Here is a 17,057-nt window from a genome sequence, read left to right on the forward strand (position 1 = left end):
GTTGAGCGTCTAGAAGCAGACCACCCTCCTCCAGTAAGACGGTACGTTCGATAATCGTGGCTCAGTTGCCGACAACTGCAGTGTGCGCATTAAACGCATGCGTCTGGTTCCTACCCTGGTTCGCGCCCACTAGCCCGTGAGTTGACGGTATGCAAGCCCTCACCCCCTCGTTCGGGAGGGGCCTCAGTGTGTCGTCGCTTTCCGAACATCGTCTCCCGTATTGAAGGAACAGAGGACGCAGCCCAGACCAGCTGTCCGACCCAGAAGTTGCGTATTCGTCAATATGGCATGTCGTACTGTGTTCACGTCCCATTGTGTTCTTTAATTTAGCTCATGCAAGTTCTTTTTTTTTTGTTGTTGAATTTAGCTTTCTTTGTAGCATAGACTGTCTATTAAAAAAAAAAAATCGCATGGTTGTAAGACGACTTTCGTGCTTGCTTGCCTTGAAGATCTGTGAGAGTGCCCTGCTACGTCTCACTGTTTTCTTCTACCTCTTGAAGTGCAGCCTTCTCGAGCTTGAGGGGTGTACTCATCGGGGTGTTTAACGGATGGTGATGACACGATCAGTCCACCGTTTCTTCTTCAACCTGCACTCAGAAAAGGGCACCTGTGAGCACGCAACTGCACAGGCGCACAGGGATGCGTAATTTATGGATGCCTCGTTGGTACGCACCCTCAGATTACTAATCTCTTGCATCCCCTACTTTGCATATTATGTGCGCTTTTGTATTCGCACTGTCACGTTTAAACTGGAAGTTTAGCGTTACATGTAACCGTACATCCCCCTATGCGTGTAATGCCCCAAAAGGTCATTTAATGCGAATAAAAAAAGTAAGATCGGGGCATGGAAGCGTCAGATGATGTACTGATGTTTTGTATGGTCAATCACGAAGCAGGCTACTTGTGTTGTCTCAATCATGGAGGCGACCATGTTTAATAATTGTATGAGCCGCGTTCCTTATTACCAACAGCCTTTACGCGTATTGAGCGGTATAACTATGGAAATTCTTTGCTTCGTTATTGAGTTATGCACTCTTCGCCCACCGCGCTAGACTTCAAGTGAAGAAAACCATCAAGCATGGAAACATACCCAATACTCCGGCCCTTGTATGTGCAGACTTTGCTGAGTGTTTTCTCCAACGTCCTCCTGCGAGATAAAAAAAAAAAAAAAACATGTATATTTTGTTTTCTTCGCAGAACCCTTCCCTTCAAAGACACTTCGCGCTTGCATTATCATCTAACCTGTATATTTTTTTTAAAGAACATTCGAAAACACTCAAGATCTCGACTTAACCATGAGTTACCTTTTATCTAGTCCCAGTAAAAAATTTATTGGATTGCAGGAAAACCATTCCATACTGCAAGCAAGATGCAGACATTCCATACACTATATCAAAATTTGTGGGCACAGGTGGCGCTAAAGCTGTCGCCTTCAGTGTAGGGGCCCAAGTACCAAAGGAGTGAGTCGTGATTGGTTCGTGTCCGTCTCTTTCGCATACGACAGAAAAAAAAAAAAAAAAACTCGGGTCAGACATGTGCCATTAGAACTTGCGCACAGCTTGAGATATCGGCTGCTGATTGGCTGGCCCCCGACCACAGGTTAAGGGGTTCTAGCAAGCCTGGCTAGGTGACACATCGAAGGCTTTAGCACACAGATCCCTGTCATTTCGCCTTCGTCGCAATACGGCTGCAGCGGCCGCTACTGAACCAGAACAAAATCGTGCTCAGCTATCAAACGCCTCAGTCGTTGTTCTTCCTGGACTTATAATCAACGCATACTTGAAGCTTCCGCTGTAGTCGCAACAAAATGTAAAACTGCACGTAGTGAAGGTCAGAAAACGTTTTTGAAACTTTTAAAAGGCTATAAAAAAAGTCCCAAGCTTCTCGCCCTACCATGAGGCGACGTAAGAGTGGTACAGACCTAGATGAGCCGAAATTGTGCCTACTCTAATTCCGTTGGTGTCCGACACTCAGGAGCGCTCATGCCGCAACCTACATATCCCTTACGGGTTACGCTCACGGAGATAACACCGCGCTGTTTTATAAACTAGTGAGCTCCTGGCCGACACACAACATGCCGACATTTGATCCAGAAGAAGCCTTCTGTGAAGCGATCGTAGTGAAAAGGACTTTACGTGCGTTACTGCTCAAAGCACCCGCCTGTTCAACAAGTGCTTACAGCGGCCAAAGAGAGAACACGTACCTGTGTGCGTTGATCTTTCCGTTAAAGTCCAGGAGGAATCCGAGTGCGGACATACCGAGCCATATGCCCAGGTAGCCGCCAGCATACGCGAGCAGCTCGATCCTCTGCGAGATGCGTACCCGAAGTGTCACTTACGTACCTCAGGTTAGAAGGCCCTTTTCTCTATGCTGAATTAAGTTGCCCCGCTTTATAGGACAAAAAAAAAAAATCACAGGCGGTCAATGCGATTCCTACGGCAGAGTGTGCGTTAGTATGTCGCTCGTCGTGTGCACACGTTCTACACGCGCCGTTCATCCTTCGTGGAATCCAAGCCCATGGCAGTGGGGAGGCCACTGTCCTCTCTCTTTTGCTCCACTTATAGCCTCTCCATACTCCTGTTCTCCACTCACTATCCTCTCCAACCATCTGTCCCCCGATGCTCAGCTAACGCTTTCCTCCTATCCACTTTCCGTCCGCCTCACCAACCCCTTCGCACTTCTGTGATTGGCCACGGCGTCTCCTCCTCTCCACATTACCTTGGATTGGATTGGAAAACGTTTATTGTCAGCACTGAGCCCTAGTGGGCATTATACTAGGTGGCTTCGAGCCCATGGCTCTTGGCGACCTTGTGAGCCCACTCAGTGGCCCGGACTTGCGTCAACGGGTCTGAGCTGGCCAGTATAGCCTCCCACCGCTCTAGAGAAGGGACTGGTAGTAGGTCCGCCGGTGGCGGCGCCTTTTTGCAGCTCCATAAAATGTGGTCATATCCGGCTATCTCGCCGCATTGTTTGCAAGTAGCGTTGTATTGTGTTGGATACATGTGTGCTAGTCTCGACGGGCTAAAGAAGGTTCGCGTCTGGAGCCGACGCCACGTTACCTCCTGGCTTTTGTCGAGCTTTTTGTCTGGTGGCGGATAGATCCTCCTTTCCAGTTTAAACTGATTGGTGTATTCGTGAAATGATATGAATGCATCTCTCGTGAAATTTGGGGACTCAACCCGGCTCACTGCTCGGCTGACATAACCTCGAGCTATACTGTGAGCCAACTCGTTTCCCCTGTTCCCCGAGTGTGCCGGCACCCATATTAGTTCCACCTCTCTTTGGTCCCAGTCTTTACCTCTTAGGATTCGTTCTGCCTCCTGGGAGATCATACCCCGCGCAAAATTGTTGATAGCCACCTTGGAGTCGCTAATTATGGTGACTGCTTTGGTGCTGGCCATTGCCATGGCGATAGCCGCCTCCTCCGCTGTCCCTGAGTTTTTTGTTTTGACCGAACCGGCCGTTAATGTTTCACCCGAGTCGTTCACGGCCACGACCACAAAGGAGTCGCCTCCTTCGTATTCCGCCGCGTCTACATAGGTTGTGTATTCCGAGCCTTCGAGCTTGGCTTCAAGGGCCTTTGCTCTGGCTCTCCTCCTGCCTTCGTGAAAAGCAGGGTGCGTGTTTTTTGGAAGTGGTTTAATAGTGAGTAATTTTCTAACTTTGGTCTGTAATTTTGCCTGCGCGTTTCTTTCCGGAATTCTATCATGTAATCCTAGGTTGCTCAGTATCTTTCTGTCCGGGGGTGAGGTCGCAAGCCTCCTTAATTGCGCAAATATATGTGCCTCGCATAGTTCCGTGGTGGTGTTGTAGATCCCCAGTTTAAGAAGTCTTTCCGTAGGAGTGCAGTGGGGCAGCCCCAATGCTGCTTTATATGCCTGCCTTATGATCCCATCTATTTTGTTCTGTTCCGCCAGCCCTAGCTTGAGGTAGGGAACGGCGTAAACTATTCTGCTTATCACGAAAGCCTGAACCATTCGGCAGAGATCTTTCTCTTTGACTCCCCGTCTTTTGTCAGCTATTCGCCTTATGAGCCTGGTTGTCATGTTAATTGTGGACTTAAGCCTGTTTATTGTCTCTGTGTTCTTTCTATTGTCCTGTATTATAAGTCCTAGGACCCTGATTTTGTCAACTCTGGCTACCGGAGTCTCATTTACCAGTACGTGAATGTCTCCTGCGTTGGTATCGCGTTTCCTAGCCCCCCGGATCACCAGAAGTTCGGATTTGCTTGGCGAGCATTTTAGTCCTGCCCATTCCGCGTAATCCTGGACAATATCGATCGCGTGTTGGAGATTTTGTTCTATTTCCCCATCGTTTCCTGTATGCGTCCATATTGTTATGTCATCCGCATATAGCGTATGGTTTATACCTTCACATTACCTTAACTTCCTCTGTACATTCCACGCTGGCGTAAGGTAGCTCCTAACTAAGCGGCATCACACAACACCAGGTGGACAGACGTTGCGAAGATGGCAGTAGTAATGTAACGCATTAAAAATACGCTTTAGTGTCCATAATGGTAACTGGGCAGCAGCTGGTAGCATTCATGGTGACAACATGGTGGAAAGAGTGCTGAGGGCAGGATCAGCATCGTCTTGATCCCAACGCTCAGGTCGTCACCTGTTTCACGCTGACGTTACCACGGACACGCTTTAGCTTTGAAAGATGTCAGTCTTGTGTGGAAGGCAGGAAGAAAGGAAATTCACTTGGAAAAGCTATGACATAAAAAATAAGATAGAGATTTCACATCGATCTGGAATGCGAAGACCGAATTGAGCAGAAAAACAAACGCAGATTCTTTGCGTGAATGTTAGACTCGGCCAGGTTCCTCTATCTGCTTCGTTCTTACAAAACAAATCCTGACCGTAATTTAGAGAAGCCATGTAAAATTTTAAGTGGTGCACTTCGCTTTGCTAAAAGAGAGCAATTTCAAACGGTCAATTAATTAAAAACAATATTTTTTCTCCACCAGCCTTCCTTTTCTGGGCTCGAAAACCTGTCAAGCTCCCGTGATCTTTTTCCTCTCGATGTCCGCACTCGCTGAAAAGTAAATAAACAAACTTGAACATTAAAAAACTCTGGAACAAAATAAACTAATGATACAAACAAAAGAACCCTAGATCAATTAAGAAAAGCACACAAGTAAAAGTAAAATTGAAAGGCAAAGAATGAGGCTTTTATCACTTATGTTTTTATCACGTCCTCGTAGAGTTCGTTGACATCAACTCTGTGTACGTATGATTACAGAGTAAGCCTTTACTCAACTGTTAGCGTCGGCTGGTAGAGCACGAGCTCCTCGATGTCCGACCGGTAGCGCAGTTTCAGGGTGAACAACTTTCCTCTGCACCCAAAGTCAAGATGAGCGAGCAGCCAAAGAAAGCAATAAAGACAGCACACATAGGAAATGAATTCATCGCCTACTTTCTTACCCCTTAAAAGTGTTTGATGTTAGAATTTACGGTCGTAATTTCTGCGGGTGACAAATGTAATACACATCAATACAGTTCTGTATGAGCGCTTGTCTTTTATACTATATTCTTGCTCGGTATTTTCACGCAAACGCGTACAGCTCCACAAACGTCACGGCACGGAAGCTTAGTGAGAACAGAAATACCTAATCGTGCATACCTGCAGAAGCGCGTAAGGTCGCGTCTATAAATTTTGCCGCCATGCCTTTCATCGAAAAACGTTATATGCGACATCAATTCACAACGGTTTGCTAGGACTGACTTCTACACTGCTACCGCCTATCTTTTGCAGTCAAGTGGTTGCAAAGTGCATGTGCATCGTTAACAACCGTATCATGAACTAGTTTTAATGAGATAATAGATGCGTCCAGAAAATACTCCATCAATTAAGATCTGTCCACTTTCATTCGCTACCAAGTCGAGTACAAAGTGACGTACCTTGTGTCTTGCGCAGGGCCCTGTAAACAGAAAAATGCGCGCACAGTTTGTGATTCGAGAACACGACCCTAAATCTCTCTCACATATGGGACCGAAGTGTATAGTGCATGGTAGTCTACAGCCTAACAGCGCTAAGCTTTAACGTGCGGAGGGATCATCGACTATATAAAACAAATAAAATAAAATAACTGATCCTTAGCTATAAAGACCAACTGACAAATAAGTGTATACCTGTGGCTAAACGACGAACGAGGGCTCGTCGAACACGCTTGTAATTTTTAGCAAACAGGCTGTACAGCGATCAAAACACGTCAGTTGAGATAAATAATGACCCCACTTGCGCACATATCTGTACTCTGTCTCACGACGCGTTAACACTAAAGTGGTTCCAGCCAATGAGGAACGAGATCGTGCTTACGCAGTGTAACACTGCGAGGCGCTTCCCTTCAAGAGAGCGTCGGTAGATATGAAAATCAGTTGGGCCAATCTGAGATGTTACGAGCATTGTGTTTGCGCAAATAAGTGAGCAATGACACAAGAGGTTCCCTCAACGGCACTATTTTTTCGTGCTCAGTCCTGACCGCAAGAGTGATCTCGAAGCTCGCACTCCAAGGCATTTCAACAAATTGTGAGACAGAACATGAAATGACGCATCTATATTTGCAAGATGGTGGTGTCATTCGTTGTTGATGCCCCCGAATATACGTATTTCTTTCATACACTAAGCATCCGCAATGTTCTAGCCTTGACCTCTACCTGATCTTTCTCTGCTGCTAAATGCCTGGTGTGTAGAAGTGTACAGAAATGCAAACCTGTTCATCGGAAATTGCGGATATACGGACGTCGTAATGGATCTGCCTGGAAAGATGGAATAGGCCTATTAGTATATAAACAGCATTATTACCTAAGTATAATATGAATTTCACTTCAGTTAAGTTTTATTACAGTCACGTACAGCGGCCTAGGAGGCAGAAAAGAGGCCGCGCACGAAGGCTTCAGTAAGACCCTATGAAACAGTAAACAGGTATACAGTAAAAGCAGCTCGACAGTAATTTAACAGTTGTAGCGCCCGGCGACGCTATAAAGCGCCGGCGCTGAGATCGGCGTTACAGCGCGCGCTAGAGGAAAATAAAGACGGACAGCGCGTGCTCGTGGCGCACGCCCGGCACGGGCAGTCCGGAACTAGAAGCCTGCCACGCTGGTCGTCTCTCTCTGGTGCTCCGCTGCGACCCCGCTAATACTTCAACAGTGGCGACCTGGCGAACCGTGCCTTCTATCTCAGCGGCGTTCCAGCATGGCGTACTGGCAGCACCCAAGTTTCGACCCGCCGCTCCCGGCGTTCCGGCCTGCAGGCGTCGGCGGGTGGTTCGCCCATCTGGAGGCTGCGATGTACCTGAACGGCATCACCATCCAGCCGTTCAAACACGAAGTCCTTTGTGACATCCTCCCGGCCGACCTCCTGCGTCGGCTCACCTACTCTGCTTTCGGCGGCCGGCCATACGATGAGCTGCGTGCGGCCGTCTTGGCGTACTTCGGCGCCTACTACGTTCCGCCGCCGCTCTACGACGCAGCGGACCCGTTTTCGCCGCCGCCAGCCTCTGGCCCTGCACCGGCCTCGCTCGCGCCCACGCAGCCTTCATCAGAACCCGGCCCGCCTCAGCAGCCCCTCGCCGCCTCGCCGCCACTCCCGTCCAGCGTCTCCAGCCCGGCTGTCTCTCTCGACGCCACACCAGGTGGGATCCGCACTAGCTTCGCCTCGCGTCCTTCTCCCACTCCTATCGTACCCGCGTCTCTGGCCCTGCCTCCTTGCGCTTCAGTGGCGTTGTCGCCAGAGCCTCCTGCAGCCAAAGACGACTCTGCGGCAGCAGCCGTGCCGAGGCTTCCGGCATCTCCATCTACCTCGTCACTACCGCCAACAGCTCTGCAGGCCTCTGCTGTGAGGTTGAAGCCGTCGCCCGCTGATGATAAAGAGCCCTCGACAACGACCAAGCCTGCTTGTCACACTCCCAGCCCCTCAGAAGGTCCGCAGAGCACTACTCGTCATCAGGAACAGGATGAGAAAGCCAACCCGATGACAGCAGTAACAAGCACGGCGATCGCCTCCAGCCCCACTTTGCCTGAAACAGTTCCTGACCCAGTGTCAGTGCTTGCTCTCAAGCCCGACCATGCCTACACGCGCATCAGCACTGGCCAGTCGCTCCGGACGGCCACTCCCGCTTTACCCCAGCACCTGGAATTGAACCCAGCAACTTCCTCCGTCATCACCATAGCTGTCACCGTTGTCTCGTCGGTCACACCTGTGCCAACCCTAGTGGCCGGACCGCACTGCTCGCGCCCTACATCACGGGCACCTGAGCCATGTAAGCCAGCCATTTCCACCTATTTGGACGACTTGAAGCTGGCGCTACAGCAGCGACACGACACCACGCTAAAGACCACATCTGTCCACGGAGCCGTTTCGACCACTCCCTTGCTTGTGACGGCGTACTCTGTGTGCCAGCTTCCCGCCGACATCAGCTGCAACGGTCCAGCACCAATGACACTTGTGCCAGCGGGCAGCACTACAGTCGGTGACGGCCCCACCATGGCCTCCATTGCCCTAATATGCTTTGTCAGCTCGGCACCCTGCATCATTCGCCCATTGCGCAACAGCCAGGCTCGTCCACCTGAATCCGCGCCCTCCACCCGACGGCTCTTCCCGGACCCTGACATGAACTTACCGGACCCTCCCTCCATCGCGTGCCCTCCATCTGTACCCCGTCGGCGCGTCCATTTCGCCGTTCCGTCTAGGCGGGGGGCCCTGTAGCGCCCGGCGACGCTGTAAAGCGCCGGCGCTGAGATCGGCGTTACAGCGCGCGCTAGAGGAAAATAAAGACGGACAGCGCGTGCTCGTGGCGCACGCCCGGCACGGGCAGTCCGGAACTAGAAGCCTGCCACGCTGGTCGTCTCTCTCTGGTGCTCCGCTGCGACCCCGCAAACCCTCAACACAGTAAAAGCTTAAAACAACTGATACCATGAAATACATATACTTATACACATCCATGTCGAAAACTAGAACCAGAAATTTTCTGTCACCCCAGCAGGATTTTTGCTGAATTTCTAGTCATTAATTTATAATAACAGAATTTTCTGTAGAAACAACAGCATTTTGTGTTGCATTGTACCGTTCCTTGTCGTAGCAACAAAACTACAGAAGATACTACAATGACACGGAAAAATCTGTTGCTGCGACAGAACGACAATACATTTTGCCGTTTTTTGGCCAAAATTCTGTCTTTTTTTTTTTCGGTGACATTTCAGCCAAGCTTCTGAGTACCTCTGCTGTCTTACGAATCTAGAATTTCTGAACTCGATTATAGTTATAACTTAATAACGCGCCTCATTATTTAGCCAGTGAATTAGTACACTGAACTGAAAATTAACCGCGATTCTGATCTCGCTAGCTAAAGCAGCACGAGTCTTGTATACAGAATTACACGGCTGTATTTAGCGAGGCCGATAATGCCTCAAAAGTAACCTATATCAAGCGAATGTAATTCTTATCTTCCATCTCTGTCATATTTACGGAAACTATACTGGGCGAAGTATTTCAATCGAGGTATTTTAATCAAATCCCTATTAACCTCCACCACTGCTCAGCCATACAAACAAAAACTATACCTAGCTTTAACAGAATCTTAGCAGTTTACGAAAAGCTCTTCTTTGTCGGGGATCAATCCCACCGCAAGCATCTGTGCAATTCACCCGACATTAACTGAGCCGACCAAAACGGCTAGCACCTGGCAGAATGAGGGCGAATTGATAAACATGCAACTCGGAGCGGGAACGTCTTTCAGTTTTCAGAATCTTCGCCCCGTTATAGGACGAATCTTTCATGTCCAACATTCTTGGATAAAAATTTGTAAAATTGAAATATTGCAAGCTATTGCTGTGGGAATATTGAAGAATGGCCCATTCTTTCGGTGTGTAGCAAAATCTTTCTTTTAAAGTGTTTCCAGCCATCGCATCGAGCAGTTGCGACTGCCATGGAAAACCAACGGGGAACGCTTTTGACGACAGCAAAAACGTTCAGAGAAAAAACAAATGCGAGACTGCCGTCGGGTGATCTGCGGATGCATTGTTTGTTACATTTAATTCTTGCTATATATGAAAAAATTGCGTTTTTAAACTGGTTCCTGCACAAAAATTATTTTGTTCAGAATTTTTGGGTATGTGAACTGCCAACATCCTGGAAAAGCTATGTATCTTTCCTTCATAGCCGTATGTCTTGTTTCGGACGGATGCTTACGAGCAAGCCTTCCTTTAATCTTTGATCCCTTGTGTTAACACTTCGTGTGCCATTCAGATATTCTGATTCGCGCAACATCGTCACAAAATAAAGCACTTGCGCCTGCAGAGAACAGGCAAATGCACTCACTCGCAGGGCAGTCCGCAAACACGTTTGCACTTGTCATACGTTCCGTTGGCGGCCAATTCTGCCTGGCAGCTCTCTGCGAAGCAATCACAATAAAAGTGGTAGCCTTTGTATAATAGATCAAACTGCTTCACCTACAGATTCCTCAAGCATATTATACGTATTTTCACTTAATCGACCTCTTGGGATAATTAGTTACTTTCTTGGGACATAACTGTAACGCAAAAACCACATACACATATGGAACGCTTATATTTTCACGAAGCGAATTTTTCTGGATGCTGTAAGAGCCCGATTATGGAAAGAAAATATTAGTAGTTGGACGCACTGCCTATTTCTACTACTCCTGCTATAGAAGCACTTCCATCAGCTAAGTACGGCTCTTTGAGGACGGGATACATGGTCGGCAGAAGATTGGGTAAAGCCTTAAGAGGTTTTTGAAAGATAAGAAAGCATCTGCTGTTCGCTGCATAAGGCGGGTGTTTTTTTTTTGTTTCTTTTCCTCATCGTTTACGCCTCAACGCATTGACGTTTTCGCGTCGTTCCAGTTAAAACGGTGGTTACTAATTCGCCCTCGCTTAATAAATCAGCCGCCAAGTGCCGCATGTCTTTGTTATTGGAATGGCAGTAGGCACGGTTGGAAGGAGAGAGAAGCTCACCTGTGACGGCGAAGTCGCACGTGGGTGCCGGGTAGCTGGCCGTGAACTCGTGCGTCAGCTGCACGCAGCCGCAGTGCACCACCTCCAGCTCCATGGCGCACTTCTGCATGCAAAGCTGGCAACACCGCCAGGACGCGAAAGCTGAGATTGCCTTTCGAATTTTAAAGTTCTCATGCTTGGGCGATCTGGTCACAGTAGATTTATGGCTGATCGCGCGGCTGTCATGAACTATGGCATGCCACAGAAACCGCGTCGGTGCATCCTCTTGTACAAGCTAGGCGTGCAAGCGAGGCTTGTTTACACTCCTGCTTCTAACTTTCACTCCCTTTCTTATTATTCCTAATGGCAAACGTCTCGAATAAGAAGAAATGAAGGGGTACGTTCATCTATTCGGTAACGCTTCAACATCTCGCAGGAGATACACTACAGCGCTTCCATGCATGCTATAGATCGATAATTTTTCTTTCTCTGTTATCTCGAACGCCCAGGAAAGATGCTTGTACTCCTAGAAGATTAGCATAAAACTTATGGAGACATATTTAAGAGTTCCCGATGATTACGATGGCTTCTAAGCTGCAGGAGGGCGTCCATGCATGTGCCAAGTGTAAAAGGTTTTAAATAAAAAAACCACTTTACCCTGTGGTTAGTGGACAAAGTAGCCTACACGACCTTTTATAGCGCATTAACAGCCTCATCTTTTGCCACATGGCAAGTCCTCGAAATAAAAAAAACAACTAAACTTCGGCCAGTTTAAAATGCTTACGTCGTAGTTCAGGATTCCCTTGAACTCCGGGAAAGGACCCAGTGCCTTGTAGTCGGTGCACTTGCTTTTGTAAGGCGCCGGAAGCCTGAAAGTGCGAAGCTGCGTGCCATGTAAAACGTGGGGCACGCGTCGAAGCATTTCTCAGAACGATTCGTCGAAGAGAGAAGGAAGTAAAAATTATGGACGCAGTACAAGAAAATCACTTTATTTTTCGCCATCATGTAACAAAGCGACATCATAACCATTATTTTTCGTTTTCGCCATTCATTATCGCGATGTCAAACATGAAGACTATTTTTTTCACGAAAAAATTCTCAGAACGTATACGCCACGTGATTTTGGACTTTGCCCCAATGCATGCTTCAGGAAAAACATTCTTACTTTTCTGACTATCACCAATAAAATGATACTGAGAGCAAGCAATCTGTTATGCAATGCCGGCTGGCTTCGAACAAACACACGTCTGTAGAAGCTCTCATAGGAGGCTGAATAACGATTGATTGATTGATTGATTGATTGATTGATTGATTGATTGATTGATTGATTGATTGATTGATTGATTGATTGATTGATTCATTCATTCATTCATTCATTCATTCATTCATTCATTCATTCATCCATTCACTCGCCGATTGATCTATCTATGCAGTCATTCATCTGCACCCCCCAGGACAACTCTGTAACTTGTAAGGCAAGAACCATGGCCTAGTGAACGGATTCAGATTTTCGGAGCAATATCTCTTAACGCACATCAATGTCTTGAGTATAATGCAAGTACTGACGATTCCACCACCCCCAATCATCGCCATGGCTATAACCGGGTACTTGCGCTTTTAGAAAAACGCTTCTCACCTGCTTGACGGTGGCGTGCATGATTTTCCCTGGGAGCAGCTGCACTGCAGAGAGCTGATCGGGCGGACTGAGTCCAGTCTGGTGAACGAACAGAGGGTACACCCGTTGCGGGAGCAGCATCATCGTGTCGCGCTTGGAAAATCCGTAGCTCAGTTCCAGTTCTGCAAGGTGGATTAAATCATGCAGATTATCCCTTTACAACTTCGAATAGTATGCGGGTCTACAAAAATCGCACCTAGAGGTGCCCTGAATCCAGTACGGCATTATTCTTATTCTTCACGAACAGTCTCAATGAAAATCTGCAATCCCCCCCCCCCCCCCCCCCCCCCCCGGATAAACATAACTCCTCTTCGACGAGAATTACCAGCGGCGGTTGAGTACGTGCACTCACCCCACTCCCACTGCTTGGGGCATTCCTTGAAAGGGTGTTCCTCTTGGGGAATAGCGTTAACGTCGAGCGTGAAGCACTGCTGCGACGGGCGCCTGTAGTAGGTGTTCTCGATTCTGCAGTTTTGATCACAGTCCCAAAAGGGACCGTGACGTCGAGAAACAAAGGTGTGTGTTGGTTTCGTACCCGATAGGACGATAAGCTAGCCAGGCGTGGAAGAAAATAAGGAATTAAAACATAAATTTCATCAACATTTATTCAGGAATGACCTACTATTGAGGCTTGAGGCTTTAGCGTCATTCATAACGCAGAGTTGTCTGCCGTGTTCGAATAACCGATTGATAGAAACTATTTCCTTAATGATACGAGCTAGGTTTCGTTTTCTTTTTTAACAAGTTGAAAATAAAATATTTCTATTACACATTAGTATTAATAACGTATAATACTATGCGTATTCAGGATTCAGGATTCGCATTCTGCGGACATAATTTACAGAATGCACTGAAACAAGACAGGTATATTTGTTTTCTGCGAGCTGTTCTCTTTATACAATATGAGGAGACTGCACAAAACACAGAGCAGTGCATAATTAGCACCTGTCAGAACAGTTGAAAGCAGGACAAGGTGCCTTGCCAGCCGTCATGGTGCAGTCGAATAGTTCCTGGGCAGGGAACATCGTTGCATTACGCAGTGCTGGAATAGCCTGGACAATGTACAGCCCAGGAGCATATACCTGCAACGAGTTTAGACATGCAAAGACATGTGCCTAGAGAGCATCGCAAATAATTCTAAATATATTACGCATTTTATTTCGCAAGCACGAAACGACGCATGCATTTGTTTCGATTAGCGGTAATAACCATTCAGAGCAGAAATATATGCATTAATAAAGCAACTTAACGACGGAAGTATTTCGTATAAGGCAATGATTAGCAATACAAGATTGATTTGCTTCGGCAATAAAATAGTCAAATATTGTAACAGTGTGTTTCCTGTATCTTGGGAGATAATCGCACCAAGCGCTTGACCGTACCAGTAGAAGGAAAACCTCTATGTCAAATTCTTACTGTTAGATGTACTAAATACTCTATACACTAGTGCTGTTAATTAGTAAGGAACCAATTCAGTGCCCTACTAACGTAAATTAATCATTTCCCTTAAGGCCTGAATTTTCATAGCTCTCTTACCATGTCATGCTTACTACACTTGTTAGGCCTGTACTTGCACAGTTTATCGATGCTTAACCTGCGGACGAAATAGAGAAAAAAGGCAGTGAGCCGCTGAAAACACTTCGCTCTGTAAAAATACGCACATTAATAGAGCACTCTTAGTCACTACCCGAATCTATACCGTTGAAAATTTAGGGCAGTTCTCATTAACATACATCCGCATACTTGTTCTGTTAACATAGATTCCCAAGCAAGCGTTCGAAGACTTTCTAGAGTGCTAACTTTGTATTGAAGACGCTTGCGCTGTTCCTGTGCATTTAATCCCCTCCAAAGGGCGTATGAGAATACGCGACACCCCCGACAAAAAAAAAAAAAGTAGAATACTTGACCTCCGGCTAGGCCTAATCTCGTTATGCTGTTGCTGACGCTACGTGGCTCCCACCGACGTGGACCACAATTGCGTGTAGATGGCTTATTGTGACCGGTTGCTCATTTCGCTAACCAGACCACCGACCTGCACAACATTCATTGGTCAGAGATGGCGCTTTGAACGATACATTAATCCGCGATTTTCGAGGACATCGAAAAAAAATCTTACACGCAGCTATTAGAAAATGCCAGTCTTGAAGCAAGTATAGACTGAGTTGATTGCAGATTTCTCCGCAGTGGTTCTACGTACGCTGAACTACACTCACCAACCATCGACGCACACCGTGACTGCAGGAAAGACGATGTAATTATTGCGCTGACGCTCGTTCATGGTGACGCTGAAGTTGTACTCGAGGTAAACGCCGAGCACGCTGTAGAACTGATACAGAAAGCATATCAAGCACACGGAGCCGATAAATACGTGCAACGGGTTCATATCGGCAGGTGAGCGGCTGATCGCGTCAACCGGTTTCCTTTCCCAGTAGGAATCGGCTTCGCCTCTGAGCGAATTCCTTACGTTTCTCGAGAACAACTGGAATGATCAATAAATTTTCTGTGCCAATTTTGAGAAATCAATCGACAGAGCGTGCTGGCAACTTATTTGCATGTCCTCTTCGTTCTTCCTCTTTGAACTTGATCGAGCAAGTTTTCTTGTAACAACTACACAACCTCTTTAGAGACGACGAAGACATGCACTCAAAAGCACTACCTAATTGTTTCAATGCACGGTGTCGCAGCGTGATGACTAGCTTGGCTGCAAATCGATGTAGTTTAAAGGACATCGAAAGAGCATCGTCGTTCATTGCTACATACTTGGACCCTTTTCAGCGTATGCAAATAGAAGCGCATAAGTAATGAGGACAAGTGGTCATCAATGCCAGAAGTAATGACTTAACTGTATTCGAAGAATCTCTTTAGCATAAGCGGCTTTCCGCTTATCGTTGGAGCGATGACTGCGAAAATTACCTTGGAATGAAATAAATACACGTAAGAAAAGATTAATACATGCCAAGGACGCCTCAAGTGCAGCCAGCAACTGCTCTAAGTAAAAGTTACGCTCAGCACAAGAGTAACTTTTAATCGAAAATGTTTTTAATTCGAATAAGCTCTTCGTATTATTTTTCTACTCCGTTATGTAGTCAAGAACACATTCAGCTGACTATTATACTCAGCAGTGGGTACGCAAGGTACGCAGTAGAGATTTATTGGAAAGTAGCAAACTGATGTCCTCAACCAGGACAGAACTTTTTTCATCAAATAAAGTTTCTTCTATCTCTTTCCCTCTCAGCCTCAATCTAATTAGCTGGGTACTGAAGCACGTCTTTGTTTACCTTGTTTCCTTTCCTTGAAGGCAATGTAAAGACGTGTATTGCCGTTTGAAATCAATAGCGTTAATTATTGCACTTTAGTTAGCTCCTTTTGCCATCAGCAGGGCATTTGGTATCCTTATCCTTCGAGATGAGTCACCTTGAAAGCTGAAAAGTGTTGTTTCTATCATATTGGCTTTTTTTTTTGGGAAAGAAAATGGCGCCGTATCTGTCTCACATATCTTGGCGGACACCTAAACCGCGCCGTAAGGGAAGGGAGGAAGGTGGAACTGAAAGAAAGAAAAAGAAGAGGTGCCATAGTGGAGATCTCCGGAATAATTTCGACCACCTGGGGATCTTTAACGTGCACTGACATCGCACAGCACACGGGCGCCTTTTGCGTTTCGCCTCCATCGAAACGCTGCCGCCGCGGTCGGGTTCGAACCAGGAAACTCCAGCTCAGTAGCCGATCGCCCTAACCACTGAGCCACCGCGGCGAGTCTTCCATCACATCATATTCATATCATATGCACTATCGTTGTCTTTTTTTTTTCGCGCCAGCTGTCGTTACTACCATGAAGCCGCTGTACTATTTGTATTCTTTTTTCTTTTCTTGCCCCAGGTTTACTATAGTTTGCAGCCGTTTCTGAAGCCTAAAAAAGTTATTGCAAATGCTGAATACTGGACCCCCCCCCTCCCGTTTGAGCGCTTACGTCGCTTCAAGAATTACGTCATGAAACATAAAATTTCATGGCTTTTTTTTTGTTAGGTTGCTTGCAGAGCTCTACAAATGAAATGAATGAAATGGAATGTTTATTCGGCTATATTTACAATATGCCCCCGGGGAGAGGCACAAGGAGGCGGACAAAGCATGCCTCCTGACGAGGCCAACAGCCCGGCTAACGCATCAGGACAGAGGTGACAAGACGGCAAATCACATATGCAAAAAAAAAACTTTACAGCAAAAGAATAGAATACCTTAAGATAACCTGCCTAATCTCAAAGAGAAACAAAAAAAGACATTCCTGATATCTTAAAAAAGCAAACATGACACCGTTATGCCCGAACTATCTAACCAGGAAAGTACAGCACAGCTAATACCAGCAAATTGAAAATCTTTTGCAAAATTGACAACAGACAATGGAGTACAAATATTCAATAAAGAGAGAA

The 17,057-nt window shown here is 46.7% G+C and overlaps 1 protein-coding gene across 1 annotated transcript; it reads right to left on the minus strand.

Moving 5' to 3' along the window:
- Window positions 1-5,256: 5,256 nt before the first annotated feature.
- Window positions 5,257-15,016, minus strand: LOC149364234 (uncharacterized). The gene is made up of 11 exons (XM_089568653.1): window positions 14,847-15,016; window positions 14,170-14,227; window positions 13,579-13,715; window positions 12,986-13,098; window positions 12,595-12,755; window positions 11,743-11,841; window positions 10,980-11,094; window positions 10,324-10,396; window positions 6,719-6,764; window positions 5,907-5,926; window positions 5,257-5,341 (listed from the first exon to the last, which is right to left on the minus strand). Exons 1-11 carry the CDS (start codon window positions 15,014-15,016, stop codon window positions 5,257-5,259), a joined length of 1,077 nt encoding a protein of 358 aa, XP_089424779.1.
- Between the last annotated feature and the right edge of the window lie 2,041 nt (window positions 15,017-17,057).

The sequence above is a fragment of the Amblyomma mixtum genome, chromosome 2, assembly GCF_055824585.1.
Source record: "Amblyomma mixtum isolate Tamu chromosome 2, ASM5582458v1, whole genome shotgun sequence".
Lineage (NCBI taxonomy): Eukaryota > Metazoa > Arthropoda > Arachnida > Ixodida > Ixodidae > Amblyomma > Amblyomma mixtum.